Source organism: Aphelocoma coerulescens, chromosome 1 (assembly GCF_041296385.1).
Source record: "Aphelocoma coerulescens isolate FSJ_1873_10779 chromosome 1, UR_Acoe_1.0, whole genome shotgun sequence".
Classification (NCBI taxonomy): Eukaryota; Metazoa; Chordata; class Aves; order Passeriformes; family Corvidae; genus Aphelocoma; species Aphelocoma coerulescens.
The window spans coordinates 110,347,232-110,364,044 of record NC_091013.1 but is presented as its reverse complement, the minus strand read 5'-3'; the positions used below and the strand labels follow the sequence as shown (position 1 = coordinate 110,364,044).

Here is a 16,813-nt window from a genome sequence, read left to right as displayed (position 1 = left end):
TTCTGAGGAAGCTCCTACTGAAAAATCAATCTGCATGAAGCACACCATGAATTAATGTATTAAAATAATTAAATAGAGTAAGTCATATCAATCCTAAACTGTGCTTTCAAGTAACAACTTTTTCTTCTAAATATCAGCTATTTATTCTTAAATGTCTTCTGGAATGAAAATATTCTAAATTAAAGGCAAAAATATTCTAAAAGCATCTTCAATATATTAATGATATTTTTTTAAGTAACTTTCCACAACTCACAGTTCTTCACAGTTTTACCAGCATGGACAAATTTTTCTGAGGCTATACATCAGCAGAAAAGTATCTGCCCTAGACTGTATGCATGTGCTCTGAACAGACATGGATTTAAAAGCATACCTTATGTGCCTTGGAGGGGCTGGTACCTAAATCATCATGTTTGGGAAAGGTGTAAACTGTTACTCAACGAAAAAGAGCTTAGGGATTTCAGCAACTTGAAAAAGCTCACTCCAAAGAAAGCTAGGGGCAAAATGACTGTGTTAAAGATGGCCCATACCATGGTTTGAACCACTTTCTGTCCCAGCTGAATTTAACTTCTGTCTTTACACATAACTATGGATACATCAGAAGACTTTCAATCCCACTGCTTTTGTGGCAGGTGCCCATGAAAGGGGCAAAAAAAAAAAAAGTAATAGAAGAAAATTAATCACAATTAACACTGTTTAGCATATTAATACACAAGCACATCTAACAGATATACAAACCCAATAAATATTTCTTCATAAATCATTCAAAAGTTGCAAGAGCACATTATTAGCAACTGCCAATTTAATAAGTAAAACAATTACAGATTCTTACTCTGATACAGCACACTCAAGCATCTTAAACCTGTGAAAACCAGAAGTATTTCTCTAATGGCATGATTTGAGGCCACCTACAGTCAGATAATAATCCAGAACGCTGTTGTCAGCAAAGGACAACCATCCTTTTTTTCTGGTGATGAAAACACACTTTGGCTTGGTGTGGAAAGTGGAGTTTTCAACACCATGACAGAGAGCACAAGTCAGACTGGATCACGTGCCCCACGGACAGGGCTGCAGTATCCAGGCAACTCAACAGTTTTCCAGCAGGAGCTGAGGACAGGTGAATGGGGACTCACTGCTGACAACAGCCTGTCACCAGCAACTCATTTCCTGAGCATGCAAACGGGCTGCTACAGACCTGCCCACCCTCTTCAGCCCAGAAAGGCTGACACTAGAAAAACAAGGTTCTAACTGTTCCCTGAAAGTCACCTGAAAACTTGATTTATGACCAAAATTTATCTCAAACCCAAGCAAAAACTGTAGTTTTGCTATCATCTTCCAAAGGATGCCTTTGATAACACACCAAGAAGTGCCATGTGCTTTTAAAAATCACAGCAGAATCTCTAAAATTAAGTAAACAAGCAATGGATGTATTTACATTTTTCTTCTTTGATGAAGACCTTTCTGTAATCGAAGCCATGGTACTGCTTAAGGAAAGATAAAGCACTGTTGAAGGGAAATAGGAGAGACTGCTTTAGACTGCTAAAGCCTTTAATTAGGGGATTCAGGCAGTTAAATTTCAAAGCTATGAAAACAGTGGAAGCACAATGTTATCAGCAAAAACTTTGGCCATGGTTTCAGATTCAGTTTCACGTTCACGTTGCTTCTGACCTAAAATACCTGACAAAGGAGCACAACTTTATTATTTTTTAAGTTTTCTACTATCTCCCAAATGATTCATGCCTGACCTGCCAGCAGCTGCACTGGTTAAACACACTCCAGAGACTGGAGATGTTATAACAAGAGTCTCTCAGCAGCCATTGAACTAGGGATCAGTGAAAACTTACAAGATACAGAGCAAATTTAAATTTCCAAATAATCAGTCACTTCAATTTGGTGACTCAAGGTACAACTGGAACAATCCTTTGAACTTCAACAAGAGATTCTGAATGTCAACAGGATTACAATGAAGATTTCAAGTGTTTACGTCTCTTAGGCCTTCTCAACAGACAGTTAAAACACATGTACAAAGACTCAAGTAATCCAGTAAATTTATCTAGTAATACTCACCCAGATTTCAGCCTTCCTTAAACTGGTTTCTCCTCAATTCCCAAACATCTACCAAAACTGAAAAATTTTCTGTGATGCATTTACTGGCACATTTACTTGTGCTTTGATAGTGTGCCAAAACTGTTTTCATTTTCTGTTTGACACAGTTTTGAATCTAGGTTACAACAGCTGAAATATAGTGAGCAGGTCTGTTCGACCTGGCTTATTCCACCATTTAAATATTTCAAAAATGGCAATTTCTGCAATTTCTAAGAAAACAAAAACCTCAAGATCACACTGTATTAGCTACGAAAGTCTGAAGACTGCATTAGGAACAAAGATTTCTCTTCTGTGCTTCCCTCCTTTAAACATATCAACTACTGTGGACTTAAATCCATTCTTAATCAACAAAGCAATACGAGTTTGTTCTAAAGCCCTACTTCAAATACATTTTAGTGAAACTACCATCTGATGAAGAGCTATGGGTGAAAGACTCAAACCCAAGCAAGATGAGAGCACTCATAAATCTACTAAAACACAATTCTATGTGAAGCAATTCTATGCACATTCTGAATAAAAAAAGATCAGTGTTGATTCAACCCATGTAACTAAGCAGCAAAAAACCATGTGCAACTGATTATATTTAATGCCTGATGAGCTTGTTTGCTGTGAATATAATGAATATATCTGCTAAGTCTACTTGAAGCAGATTACTCATGCCAGGTGGGCTATGAAAGAGCCCTGTTGACTTCTCTGTTAAGACAAAGAGAATCGATAAAGACCAAGACTGCTCTGGATGATATGAGAAATGGCCAACAATTTCATTTGCCATTCACATAATGAATGAGGCCTGGGTCAAATTTATGATAGAGGAGCATATATTGAGGTTTCCAGCAGTACAGAACATGAGTCACCAAGATGCTGTCTGCTTCTGTTGAGGTAACAGATGATGAGATAAAGAGAAACAGACAGTGCACCTTAGATTAAATGATAGGTATTTTTCCACATTAGTTCCAGTATAACCAACTCTAGACATAATTTAAAAATTAGATTATTCTTCAGCAGAAGATTATCCTTTGTCCATGTTTGTGCCAATCATTATTATACTCTGGCTAGAACCTCATTTCAGTATAAATCACCTATTCTGTACGGTCACTGCTACTGAACAAACACATGTGAAAATGCCTTGACTAAGAGCAACAGCTAATGACAAAATGCTGTACTTATCCCCATTTGTTATCTCCCAGGATGCTGCTGTGTGCAAATGCTGGGTGACATAAAAGCCACTACGTAGTTTTACAGAATACTAAACAAATAGAACTACTCACATGCCACTTCCAGAGATGCATTGCGACTCACAGCTTCTCCAAGGTAGTTCCTTGCTACGCAAACGTAGCTTCCCTCGTCGGGTTTACTCCTGCGCCCGTGCACGATGCGTAAGAAAAATAAAGATCCGCTGGGCAGCAGCATCCGGTGGGAGCGCGGATCATCCTTGTCCGTTTCCACCCGCTCGCCATCCTTGTACCACTCGATGGTGGGGGTCGGCCTTCCCTCTGCTTTGCAGTTCAGAGTGGTTGGCTCTCCTTTAGACACTATCACATCTGAAGGATGCTCAACAATCCGTGGAGGAAAGTCCTCTTGGCGGAGACGGGATCCTAAAGAAAAGGAGAGAGGGAAGGAAGAACAATTTATTTAGGCCTCACAAAGAGTTCTCACAAGTTACGCTTTTAATGTCACAAAAACTAAAAAAAAACCCCAAAAACAAAAAACCTGTACACATATGAAATTTTTTTGTCTGATATCAGAGACTGTATCAGACACTCCCCTACCTAAAGACCTGAGATGGACTACAGATATAACCCTCTATAGCATCATCAAACCTATACCAGATGCAGACTGCACTTAGAGGAGGATCCCTTACACATACACACATGACAATCTATTTTTTTTTTCTGGTAATCTTATTTACAGTTACTACTAGATCACTATGTGCTTCCAGGTTCCCCTTAGAGCTACTTCCTTCTCATCCTTTCATCTGCCAGATTCAGTAGGAGGACATCCCAACCCACTGTATCTTACCACTCCCCATTAGTTAACAGTTCTTTGCAGTTTTATTTGTATGCTTTGTATCCCTTTTCCACAAACAGTCCCGCTACAGAAAGAGAAGGAGAAAAAAGAAAGCCAAAAGGGAAATCTCAAATATCAATTCACTTTAGAAATTTTCAGTTTCAGGATTGCATGTATGTACACACACACACATATAAATACAATACAGGTAGACAATCACAGAATGGCCAGGGTTGGAAGGGACCTTAAAGATCATCTCATTCCAACCCCCTACCGTGGGCAGGGACACCTTCCACTAGACCAGGTTGCTTAGAGTCCCATCCAACCTGGCCCTGAACACTTCCTTCAGTATTAATGGTACAGACACTCTCCACTCCTGCATAGCTAATTAGACCACATGAGCCTGGCAAAATATTTCTGCAACAGTCACAGCAGTTTGTGCCTCTTCATTGGGTCTCAAGAATAAATTTTTCTAGCATGGATCCTGAAAATCCTTTGAGTGGAGCTGCCATGCTGCTACAATTGATCTGCACTTTAAGCTTAAATACAAGGTAAACCAGCTTCTGCAGGTTATGAAACATTTGTCTCAATTTTCTGATCAGCAGTTTTGCTGAGTCGTAGAAAAGCAATTTAACATCAATGTCTTAATTATATTCTAGGCCCTACATACTTTAAAATATTATCAATGCCTCATTTATTGCAAAAGTTATGAGGAAAGGCGTAAGGATCCATTCAACAGAGTGAATCCACCTTTGGACTTCTGTTTTACTAACACTCAGGTCATTAAACTAAGGCTTGCCATAGTAGTTAAGTGTTACATTGCTGTTGCACAAATTGGCTCTTTCAGTGGCTTCCAGATTCTATTACCAGAACAGCAAAGAAATGCATAATCTGCAATGCTTGTACATGAAAAAAACATAATCTGTAGCTAAACACAGATGAACCTATGGCACATTTGGAAGATATATTTTATTCTCCCTTCTATTGAAAAAAAAGATATTTAAAATCTAACAGGAGAATCTGCAGTTAAAAAATAACCCTAATCCACAACCCCATACACAATATTGAAAAATACTGAAATCACCATTAAAGAGAAACATCTGACAGTACATGGGACTAAAAAGTCAACTTCATACACTGGTTAGAAACATTTATATTTATAGTACTCCAGACACAATTCTACCAATTTAATTCATGGCTTACTCCCAAAAAGCTAACAAAACCCCACTAGTTGTGTTAAGAAATTTCTATTAACAGTATCAGGAAGAAAAGGAAAGCTGAGGTTTTCTGAGACATGAGAGGGAGTGAACAGATAACCATTTATCAAAATTCAGTTGTAACACAGGGTAACAAAATTAGTAGCAAGAAATGCAAAATACAAATCCAAAATATTAGTTTTCTTGTACACAAAGGTTTGTTGATAGTGTTCAGAACTCCTAGAAGTATATCCTATACAGACTTACAGGCCATGTTCAAAGCCGTGCAAAAGCCTTTCTCCCATAAAAAGTTCAACCTTGTACTTTATACAACCTAATTAAAAACCCCTCCTCAGGTCATAATAAGGCTGATTCTTCCTCTTCAGTACTGATATTTATCACAAAACTGGTGCTTACTCACTCTATCCTAATTAAACAATTGTGCACAAGAGAGGGTTGAGATTGGAGCACCAGGGACGATGCCGATGTGCAAGGAGAAAGGCTCAGGAGATGTTTGAAGTGGGGATCAGACCATACATTCCTGGCTGAGTGTACCTTCAGCTGTTCAAGGCTGCAAGGAATTCCCCTCATCATGCACTTAGAGGGGAAGCAAAACACACACAAGGATCGATCACAGAGCACACCAAACTCCCTCCATCCAAAGTGCACTGAGCACCAACAGGTATTCCCAAAGGTTGTGCTGATTTAGAAATAACAAAGGAAGGAAACCAAAAACTTTGACTCCATTGCCTGTCTCTAGACACTGAGTGTCAGAAAGTGACAACTGGTGTTTGATTCTAGTTTTGATTCTTTCACTATGGTCCCCCCTAATATTCTTACGAGTACAACCTCATTTGGAATGAGCAGAAATTCTATTAACCCCTTGAACTGTCTGGGAAGAAGATACTTTTACTGCAGAGCAAGATGCACCATGACCTTCTTGAGCAGACAGCTGTGGTGTTTCCTGGGGTACCCATACAGCTTCCTTCTCCATTCCTCCCTCCAGGATTCCCATTTTGTGCATGCATAGAGCATGTGAGCCAACCCCTGAATTTAAGAGTCCTTAAGTCTTTACTGTGATAAACTGCAATGACTTCACATGAGCTACTACATGCTGGTGGGCAAAACCAAAATTCCTACAATATTAGAATTGTTGGAGTGAGTCCAGAGGAGGGTTCCAATGCCTCATCACCCTCACAGTCAAGAATTTCTTCCTAATATCTAATCTAAACCTACTCTCAGTTTAAGTCATATCCCCTTGTCCTGTCACTACAAGCCCTTGTAAAATGTCCCTCTCAATCCTTCCTGTGGGCTCCCTTCAGGTACCGAAAGGCCACAATCAGATCACCCCAAAGCCTTCTCTTTTCCAGCCAGAACAATCCCAATTCTCTCAGCCTTTCCTCATGGCAGAGCTGCTCCATCCCTCTGATCACCTTGGTGGCTTCCTCTGGACTGGCTCCAGCAGGTCCCTGTGCTTCCTGTGCTGGGACCCCAGAGCTGGATGCAGCACTGCAGGTGGGGTCTCAGCAGAGCGGGGCAGAGGGGCAGAATCCCCTCCCTGCCCTGCTGCCCACGGGGCTTTGGATGCTGGAAGCACCCCCAGGTCCCTCAGCTGCTCCTCATATGAGTTATTAGTTGTTTCATGCTTCTGATAGCATTTTGAACACATTCCCTCCAAGAGTTTGCCAACAACACATGTTCTCCCTGAGACAGTGCAAAAGGACTGTTTATCAAGAAGCAAAACTGTGATAGGAAAAAATAAATCTCCTACAACAGAAAGCTATACATGCAGGAAGGAAAGGGTCTGTGTACATTTGATTCTACATAAAGGACAGCTCTAAAGTTATATTTAATGCCAAAGAACCTTCTTTTGTGCTAGAATCTTGGTTTATTTTCACTGCATTAGTTAGGAAAAAATGAAACAAATTAAGGTGTTAAAATCCCAATTAAAAGAATAATGTGCTTTAAACTTATGGACAGCTATAGAAGCAGTTGTAGAATCTCTTTTGGCTTCATCAGATCTGTCACATGACCAGGCTCCAGTTCTTTTTTGACTTATGCAGACTCTACAAAGACAATCCCACAGCTACTTAGTTAAATCTACTGAAGGACAGTCACTGTTCATTTTCCCACTTCTTCGTATGCCTCGTTCCACATGAGAAGTACTTATCAGAAACACTTATGGCACACATTTGTTTGATGTAATGAATAAGTCTGTTGCTTTCACCACCCTTTTAGGCACAGAATTGACTGAAGGCAAGCAGAGATCGCAAGTAGAAATCCAGTCAGTCCCATCTTAGTTCGAACAAAAGATAACATGCAAAAAAGTCAAGATAATGAGAGAACTCAACTGGAATAGAGGCTGATGCACTGGCACCAGGCTGATTATCCGACATGCACTCCTCTAGGCAAAGTGACATGGCAAAGACAGCATTTTGAGAATTTACACTTTACAGTCTCTCCCCCTCCTCTGAGATTTGGCAGATGGGAAAAGACTCCAGTGATACGATTGTTTCCAAGGTAAGGTTTTTGTTCAAAGCTGTGTCAGCTATGACAAGGTCCTCTGAAAGCTTTTCCTTGAGCAGAATTAATCCATTAAGCAACATATCCTAACTTCCCGAGGACGTGTGCCTGCAGATAAGTCACCTTTCCTACAGAATGTGTCTGCCAAGAAGGAAGAGCAGGAAATGCTGACAAGAAAGATCAATAACTGTCATTAAAAACATTGACCAAATCTTATTGGAAGGTGATTTCATTAAGTTTCTCTTCTATGAAACTGAGACTTTGCTAAGCAAGGTGTAATCAACTTTGCTATTGAAGAAACACTGCAAACATAAAATTCCTTTTTTTTTTTTAATGTGGACAATAACCCAGTGTCACAGTATAAGCACCCTATTCCTTGTATAAAATTATTTCAGGGGAAGCATTCCAAATTTGACATAAAGGCTTAATGCAATTTTACTCAGATTCACTTTTCTTCAATTGTTTTCTCCTCACATACCAGCATTCTAGCGTCACATTTCACTTTTTTGCAGAGTCTTACCACACCTCAAAATTTATTTCCAGCACACTGCCTGGGAAGGAATAGCATTTTAGGGATGCAGTCAAGACAGGAGGAGTGAGCACAATAGCCCTGAAAACTGGAATATAGATTCACAGGCGAATGATTAATCTTTTTTTCCCCTGGTGAAAAGTGATGTTATAAATACAAGTCACTGCTTCAATGAGAAAGTTACATCGATTTGTTTATTGCAAAGCAGTATGGTTTAGAGTTCAAGTCGAGAAGTAAAATAACTACCAGAGCTATGCTCCCTGAAAGAAGATAACAGACAATTATTTGCTTAATAACACACCAACACACACATACAAACACCCCAGCAAACCCAAACCACCGTCACTCGTAGGCTCTCTCCCAAAAAAGCTCTGGCTTTTTAAACTAGAATAGCTGCTCCAGTTCAAGTGTGGGTTTCATGAATGTTCACTGACTCTAAATAACGAGATCATAAAAATGACTTTTAGAAATCAAGAAAACAGGGAGACAAGAGGAACACTTCCAGCTATGAAAAGCAAAAAGGAGAATGTTTATGTGTATATGTGTGCATATGTCTCCAAAGGTCCCTTCTAATCCAAATTATTCTATGATACATACACAGCATGTAACAAAAGCATCAAAGAGAAGGAAAAAAACCAACAAAACAATCTTTCTCTTTTTATCCGGAAGAACTCAAGCACAACAGCTCTTCCCTTGGGAGCCTTTCCAAATCACTCTGGAATTTAACAAACCAAAGCATAAGTCTATGCCTGCCTCTAACAAACATCTTTCAGCTCGTTTTCAGGTCAAGGATGGAAGGTAAAAAAGCAGACACTGCTTATAGACAGCACAGTAATTTATTCTACAAGGGGAATGTTATCATAGCACTGGGGAACTGGCAATGGCTCCTTAGAAGCCAGGCAAAGAGAAACTTTGCAGCTTCCCTGATACAGCTGGAGAAACCAATGGCTAATTAGGACCAAGTAAACTCTGCTTTTGAATAGAAGGGTTGATAACCACAAGCTGTCCAAAGTCTAAAACTTGCTATTGATAGATGATGTTGACCATCCAAGGCAACATTAAAAGATGCATCTTTAAAAATGAGCAATTAGAAAAACACATCAATTTTAACAGTGTTAAGGTAAAACAACACCTATTAAAAAAGCCTTTAAATGACAACCTAGTGCAGATCCATTCAAGAACCATGAGTCAAATAGTTCTCAGATTAGAATAAAATTGCTACCATCGGTGAAATCAGACTACATTTGTAAATAAATTCATCCATCTGAAGCAGTCTTAAAATAATATTTTCAGGAAGGGAGGGATTCCTACTATAAGCACAGCAGGCATTTGAACTTTTAGGTTCTGAATTTTACCCTGCAGCCACTATGTTCTCTGCTGACACTGGTCACAAAGACTCTCTCAACCATACCAGTTGTGAATGTCTAGGGAATTAAAAGTACACAATATCAATACTTGACTTAAAACTTGACCTAAACATCCTAAAGTAACCTTTTGTAAAGTTCCCAGTAACTATCAGCCAATGCATATTAATTCTGCAGCAAAGCTTGCAATAAAATTTAAAGTAGCATGACAAATATCAAAAACTCATTGTAATACCTTGGTTTAGAAATCTACAGACTACTATCTTTGTGATTTGTCAAAGACTCTTTGGAAGCTTTAACTAGTTTGGAAAACTTTTTCCATGGATGAAAATATAGATCAAGCTCTGCGAAGAAAGCTTCTAATCCTACTTTTTCTCACCCCATAGTGAGTGAATAAGCCTTCATATGCTCAAAAGTGGAAGGTTTTTGGAATAAGTATGAACTTCCTCACAGCTGTATCTCTGCTATCTATGTCAGTGAAAAAGAATCAGGTGAGTAAGTACAGGCATTACAAGACTTAGGGGTATGTTTGTAATTGCCCCTTCATTTCACCTTTTGCTAGCTGGTATTTTAAAAACTCATTCAGACACCCAATGCTTGAAAAAAAAAAAACAACTTCTACAGAAAATTCAGTCACATGCTATTTCTGCCTATATAGGTCAGGTTTATAAACACCTCATATACCCCAAGCACAAAAGATCACAACTTTTATACTGGTGCTTTACAGTATGCATTTGTCTTTTTATATATTTAGAAGTTGGTGTTTGGCTTTTTTGTGTGGTTGGTTTTCTCATGTGTAGAAAGTAAACATTTTCCTGCAAATACTGCATTTTTTTTCTTTTGTTTGATCACCAAAATGTCACAAGTTTTTCAATGGTTATCACACTGATATCTGAGATCATATTATTGACTCTCTTTGTATCTATAAGGAAGTTCTCACCACTAATAATGAGAAACAACACGTACTTCAAATTTGTGCAAAACCATCTAAATGCCCTAACTTTAGTTTCTCCTGATGCATTTGTAGCACAATTATACATACTTTCATATATTATTTTATATATTAAAAAAAATATATATGTGCGTGTATCTATATCATCTGAGACAGCATTTTCTATTAAGGGAATATTTGGAGATCCTCTGCCCCAAAACCCTTTCCGATGTGTGTGTCCCTCCCTCCCCCCAGGAAAAAACAAAACACAAAAAACAACACCTTTTTCCTTGTCCCTTTCCTTTTTTTTTTTCCTTTCCACAGATGTTTCCCAATGCCTTACCTACCTCGTAATCTGTATTTTAATGCCATTTTTCTGCCTTGTTACTATTACACCTGTAGCTAATGACTTTGTTTTTAATCCAAAACAGTTCATCAACTCTATTTACAAGGTGACTCTTTTCTCTTTTCATTCTCCTGCCATCCAGTTATCTGTCCCATTAGATAACAAAACAATTCTGCAACTTCTGCAGCCAAAATGGGATTTAACATTCTTGGGCCTGGTGACAGAACACAAACACTCCAAGTATCTGTGCCAATTTATGGATTTTTTTTTTTAAGCAGCCCTCAGTGATTTTTCTCTCACCTTTTCTGTTCCACATATTTACACCCAAAGCTGGCACACATTAAGAAAGTCTTTCCTAGTATTTTAGGCTGAAGGCCTAAGTCCAGGGAGAGGTTTTCTTGGACCTTGCTGTTGCTAGTGGAAGAATCTTGCCTTTCAAGGAATATGCCTTTCAGAAGGATGTTTCTGCACTATTATTTTAGGGAGATATTTATAAACAGTAAAGTTGCAGACACTGATTCAGAAACCTCTGTTGTCTATCCTGTTTTTATAGAGATCTCTGTGAATTCTACTAATGGAGCATGAATTACTGATAAACCACCACCTCTCAGAGGTGGAATGGCAAGGGGACTGCTGTGACCTTCTAAGAGCTTCTTTCCAGCATATAATTTATTTACTCCATGTTTTTCTAGATCAAACAGCAGTATGCAGAAGCACAGAAATAAGAGTGTCTGGCAGCACAGTAGGTGAAACAAACAAAAACTCCCAGGCGGTTCTCAAAGTGTTTACTGTAAGCAAGTAAATTTGTGAAAATAGCAGTAGAGGAAGTAAGTAGAAAATACAGAGGAAGTAGATTCCACCTTTTCAGGCTGTAACCTTAGACTTCTAAATCATTATCTTAGGAAATATAACAAATGCTGTCTAGATAAACTAAGGAAATAAAATTCTGTCTTTGCAGTGGTAGGTTGACCCCACATGACAGCCAAATCCAGATGCTCACTCACCACCCTCTCCCATGGGATAGGGAGAGAGTAGAAGGAAAGCAAGAGACTTGTGGATTGAGATAATGGCAGCTAAAAGGGAAGGGAAAAGCTGTGAATACAAGCAGAGCAAAAAAAGAGGAATTCATTTACTACTTCTCATCAGCAAACAGATGTCCAGGCACTTCCTGGCAAGCAGGGCCTCAGCATGCAGGACTGTTGCTTGAGAACACAAATGCCACAACCATCAATGTCCCTCCTTTATCATCCTTTCCATGAGTTTTTATTGCTGAGCATATGATGACATATGGCACAGAGTATCCCTTTGATCATCTTGATTCAGCTGTCCCAGTTCTGCTCCATTCCAACTTCTTGCCTGCCCACGCTTACTACACTCTCTGCTTAGACGTACAAATCATAAATTTTTCAGGAGACAGGTTCTTTTTTTTTAATGACTTATTTTCAACAGATAAAAAACCCTCAAACATGATAAAAGAACCCTTTCTTCTGCAAAACTAGTTTGCAGTGAATCTATTTCCCCCAGAACATATAAACATAATGTGAGACACATTCTTGTAGATATCTTTGACATTTTAGGTTCCAGAAACAGAACAGTAACATGTTTTTTATATCTAATATTTATCTGAGTAATAACGAAAGGACTGCAGCTACAGTTAGCTTTCTAAGTGAAGTAGAATCAAAGCTTCCTTGCCATGAAGGAGAACAAATCAAATATTTATGGAAAAATACAAGAAAAAGTTTAAGGTTGACACTACAGTGGTGCTCACATGGAGACCAGCATTTACCAGTGTTTGCACTCTATGTGAGTACCATAACACAGCCTTGCTCTGCCTCACACCTCTGTGTGCACCTGGGGGAGGAAAGAGTGAAAAGTCCTCTTGACTTTTGCTAAGCATCCTTCTGATTTATTACCTCATGTTCATTAGCAGAAGACCGTGGCTCAAAAAAGAATTTAACTCCTGTTCCTTCACAATCCTGGTATCTTTGTTAACCATTTTACAGGCATTTTTTTTTCCTTTTGTATTTTTTTCCCATCCAGTGAAAAAACTCAAGTTATGATTTTGGGTCACCTTTCAGAGTCAAAAAAACCCCCAAATATTTATCTTCTAGAGTAAGAGAAATATATTTAAAATCCAACAGTTCTGTCATCAGCCAGTTTTGCACACTTAAGGACAAGCCCCATGTCAGGTGCTTCAGGTACAGCACTTTTCTTCCACACACATTTGTCTACCCAAGACCTTTGAGGTGCACAAACACGAACTTTCTTAGATTTCTCCCACTGTTAATGTCATAGCTAAAGTTTGATCATTAGCCACAATGCTGTGCAACTACATGAAATAAAAACATTGTACCTTATTAAATATGTGAGAAGGAGGTTTATTAGTGGTAGCCAGCTGTAGGGATCAAGGCACGATTTCAGGAACTATGCTGCTGGATTTATCAAGACCAGTTTATTGCAAAACAACGCCCAGAAAATTTTGTTTAGGGCAAAAGCAGCTTTTGAAGAAAATGGCACAGGTCTAGTGTTAACAGTCAACTGTAACTAGCTTGGCTAAAGGGAGATTTCCATTTCTTGGCACAGTAGCAAATCCTCAAGCAGAGAGGGGCTAGGGGTGAGATTTTTTCCTCTGTAAGTAACTTAATGAATGAAGTACTAATTAACATTATGGCATTGATAAATGGAGAGAGAGATTAGGGATGTACTCGATATTCAGGCCTTCCCAGATGGACCGTCAAAGCCACATTAATTCCTATCTCATTGGAGCATCTGCTTCTCCCATAATCCATTGCCCCTTGGTACAAACAACACAAACTGTTGTGACTCAATTCGATTTATATCAATCTAATTTCTTTTAATCCAATTTGTATTCCAATCTACTACCTTCTAATCACTTAAATCTTCAGCCTCCATCTGGTAAATTTTCTCTCAAAATTAACCGAGCAGATGCCTCTGCAATTGTCTTCCACAGTCAGGCTAATCATGCCCTGGCAGTGGCCTACAGAGCTCGCTGAATAGGTACGTGACTTACAGCATTGCCCTTCTTATTACAAGCATGGCGATGCAGGAAGGCCATTTTGTCTGTCATTAATTGGTTAATTTGCATAACACTGCCAGGGAAAGATGCCTGGGAAACAAAAGCCAAGAGTGGAATGCTTCAAGAAGGCAGCATGACATGCTCCTCATTAGTCACATGGCCATTACACTTTGAACCATCTATTGTTTGCGGTAACAAACCCCAAACTGCATTACAGCTAAATACATAACAAACATCTACACACGATACTGAACTGCCTGAGTTTTGGCACTGCTGACAGTGAATATGCAGAGAACACGGGGAATGTCCAAACAAAATTCCAAGAAAGTGCAGGATGCTGAGAAAATTAGAAAGCACATTGTTTTGCCAAAACTTCACATCCTCTCTCAAATTAACTTTCACAATGCTACAACTACAAACAAAGGCCAAACTTTCTGACTATGGAAAACTTCTTCCCCAAAACTGTCCCCAGGACAGTACAGTCCACAGGTTATCCCATACACATTGTAAGTAGGAGGAGAAAATGATGAAGCTAACCTTCTCAGCCAAGGATAGGTAAAACTCAGCCCTATACAAAATACAGAAAAAAAAGTGCAACTGCTTTAAAACTGGGTGCCTCACTAAGAACACAATGTTGATTTTTCCCCTTGATCAATGCTATGGCATCTCCAAAAAGCTGATGATATGTTCAGCAAAAAGTGGGTTTCATCATTCAGGTGCTCATGTCATCATGGATGGCCAAAGTTAGAAAGTTTTTTCAAGTCTGTTACTCAGAATCCTGGGAAGACAGAAAGGAAAACATTCAATGTGCCACTTGTGCTCCCCAAGCAATGTTAAGTGAAACGATGAAAACACAACAGGCACTTAATAAATAGTGAGGGAAGCACAAGAAAGAACAAGCTAGGCCAGTGGAGAAGAAATAAGAGTAGCTTCTATCACACATAAGCAGGAACAAAAGGAGGAAATAAAACTTTCACTTGGCACTCAGTCCATTGCATCATGAGCTACGTTCTTGTTGGCCCACAACCCCTAACACAAGATCAGCTATTAACAGTCCTCAGATACAGAGGGAGGCATAATGCCCTTTTGCCATTACAGATTATATAAAAAATTTGTTGCTTCACACTTTTAAGGACAATATAAAAGACTAACATGGACAGGTCAGCCTGCAACCCTCACCTTAAAAAAATAAGAAAAAATTACTTGTGTCATCGAAATTTTCAGTAGCTGAAAGATGAGCTTACCAGGATTATTTGCCTGGAGCTTCCTACTCCTTCCTCCCCTCCTCTCAGTTTTTCGCATCTACACGTGAATAAGAGGTTTCACTTATCAGCTAATAGGTATCTAGTAAATTTTTTATAACCTAGGGATAGCAAACAGTATAAATACAATGGATCCAAGCCAGAGGATGCTGAAGAAGGAAAGAGAGGGTGTGCTTGGTTAAGGAGGGGGTGGAGTGGGCACTCTTTCTTCCCCTCCCACAAGCTGTCAAGTCCTTCTGTGCACACCCCCTCCCTCACCCCTGCTAAAAACCTTCCTCTCTCTGCCTGCCATGACAGGTGGTCCAGATTTTCACTAAGAAAATCTGGCCACCCTATGTTTGCAACACCTCCCCGCTTAGTATCATCTGTGAATTTAATTAGCATGCAGTTTACCCACTCGTTCAGATTATTAACGAAGATGTTAAACAAGACATAATCCAAATAAAAAGATCCCTGTGGCAAACCAGTTGATGCCTTTCTTTAAATCAGTTTATTGCTATCTATGGTATCCCTTTATTTACAGATGTCAACCAGTGATTCATCTACATGATAGCATGGACAACCAAGCAAATTTGCCTTTTGTTTTCCCAGCTAACAGGCTGTGATACATTATATATAGTAGAATTACACATAATAATCCCCATTTCCTAAATCCTGTGTCTCATCTACTACACATTATTCCATCACACTAAAATATGCAGCCCCTTGCTTCTCCTGTTTCATCTGCCACTCCTTAGCCATGTACACAGAATCAGAAAAGATGGTCAGGAAAAATCATACCATTTGTGAGCATTTTTAATGTCAATCTAAAATCACTCCATGGAAATCTGGCAGAGGGAGACAATCATTAGAAAAAGTAAGATTGTAAAATACATTGAATCTCTCCCAGTTTTATAAACTGGATTTGAAATGAAAGTTTAGCAGCAGTGGGAACTATGCAAGGAATATGTAAAGCAAAAATAGAATTATTCTTTTTTTATGAAAAGGAATGCAAGGGCACTGCTTTGAGTCAGTAGCTTCAATAAGGGCATTATTACAATTTTACTCATCAGACGAGCAAAACTACAGTGTAGTGTCTGAGTAATGATATTTAGGTTTTGAAATTAAAATAAATGCAATGGAATTTTACCCATAAAGCAAATCACATTTGGGGAAAGAGACAAACAAGAACAGCAAAGAACCCTCTATACCACTGAAGACTTACAATTTGAGAAAACTTCACAGCACATATCACTGGATTTATACACAAATATATATACATATGTAATACAGACGTACATAGATACATACAGTTTTGTTCATAAACCAAACCCATTTGTAGCTTAAAACATTAAGTAGAGCCCTCTTCACCTTGAAAAAATACTGTGATACAAGAAACAAGTGAACATTTGAACATCCAAAGCCAAATGCCACTTCTCTCTAAAGTAGGTGGCCAAACATACCAGAGTCACAAAAGTTCTCTCTGAACTTGTCTGTGAAGTACTTGTTTTTCTTACAGACCAGAGGAGTTGTGGA

At 38.9% G+C, this 16,813-nt stretch overlaps 1 protein-coding gene across 4 annotated transcripts in view; it reads right to left on the bottom strand.

Annotated features, from left to right (window-relative positions):
• ROBO2 (roundabout guidance receptor 2) overlaps positions 1 to 16,813 on the bottom strand; it is a 435,570-nt gene that overhangs the window by 390,104 nt on the left and 28,653 nt on the right. For all 4 annotated transcript variants that reach the window (XM_069024393.1, XM_069024409.1, XM_069024402.1 and 1 more), the window contains exon 2: positions 3,372 to 3,698. In XM_069024393.1, the coding sequence (XP_068880494.1) occupies positions 3,372 to 3,698 (327 nt within the window). The remainder of the gene's footprint in view (positions 1 to 3,371; positions 3,699 to 16,813) is intronic.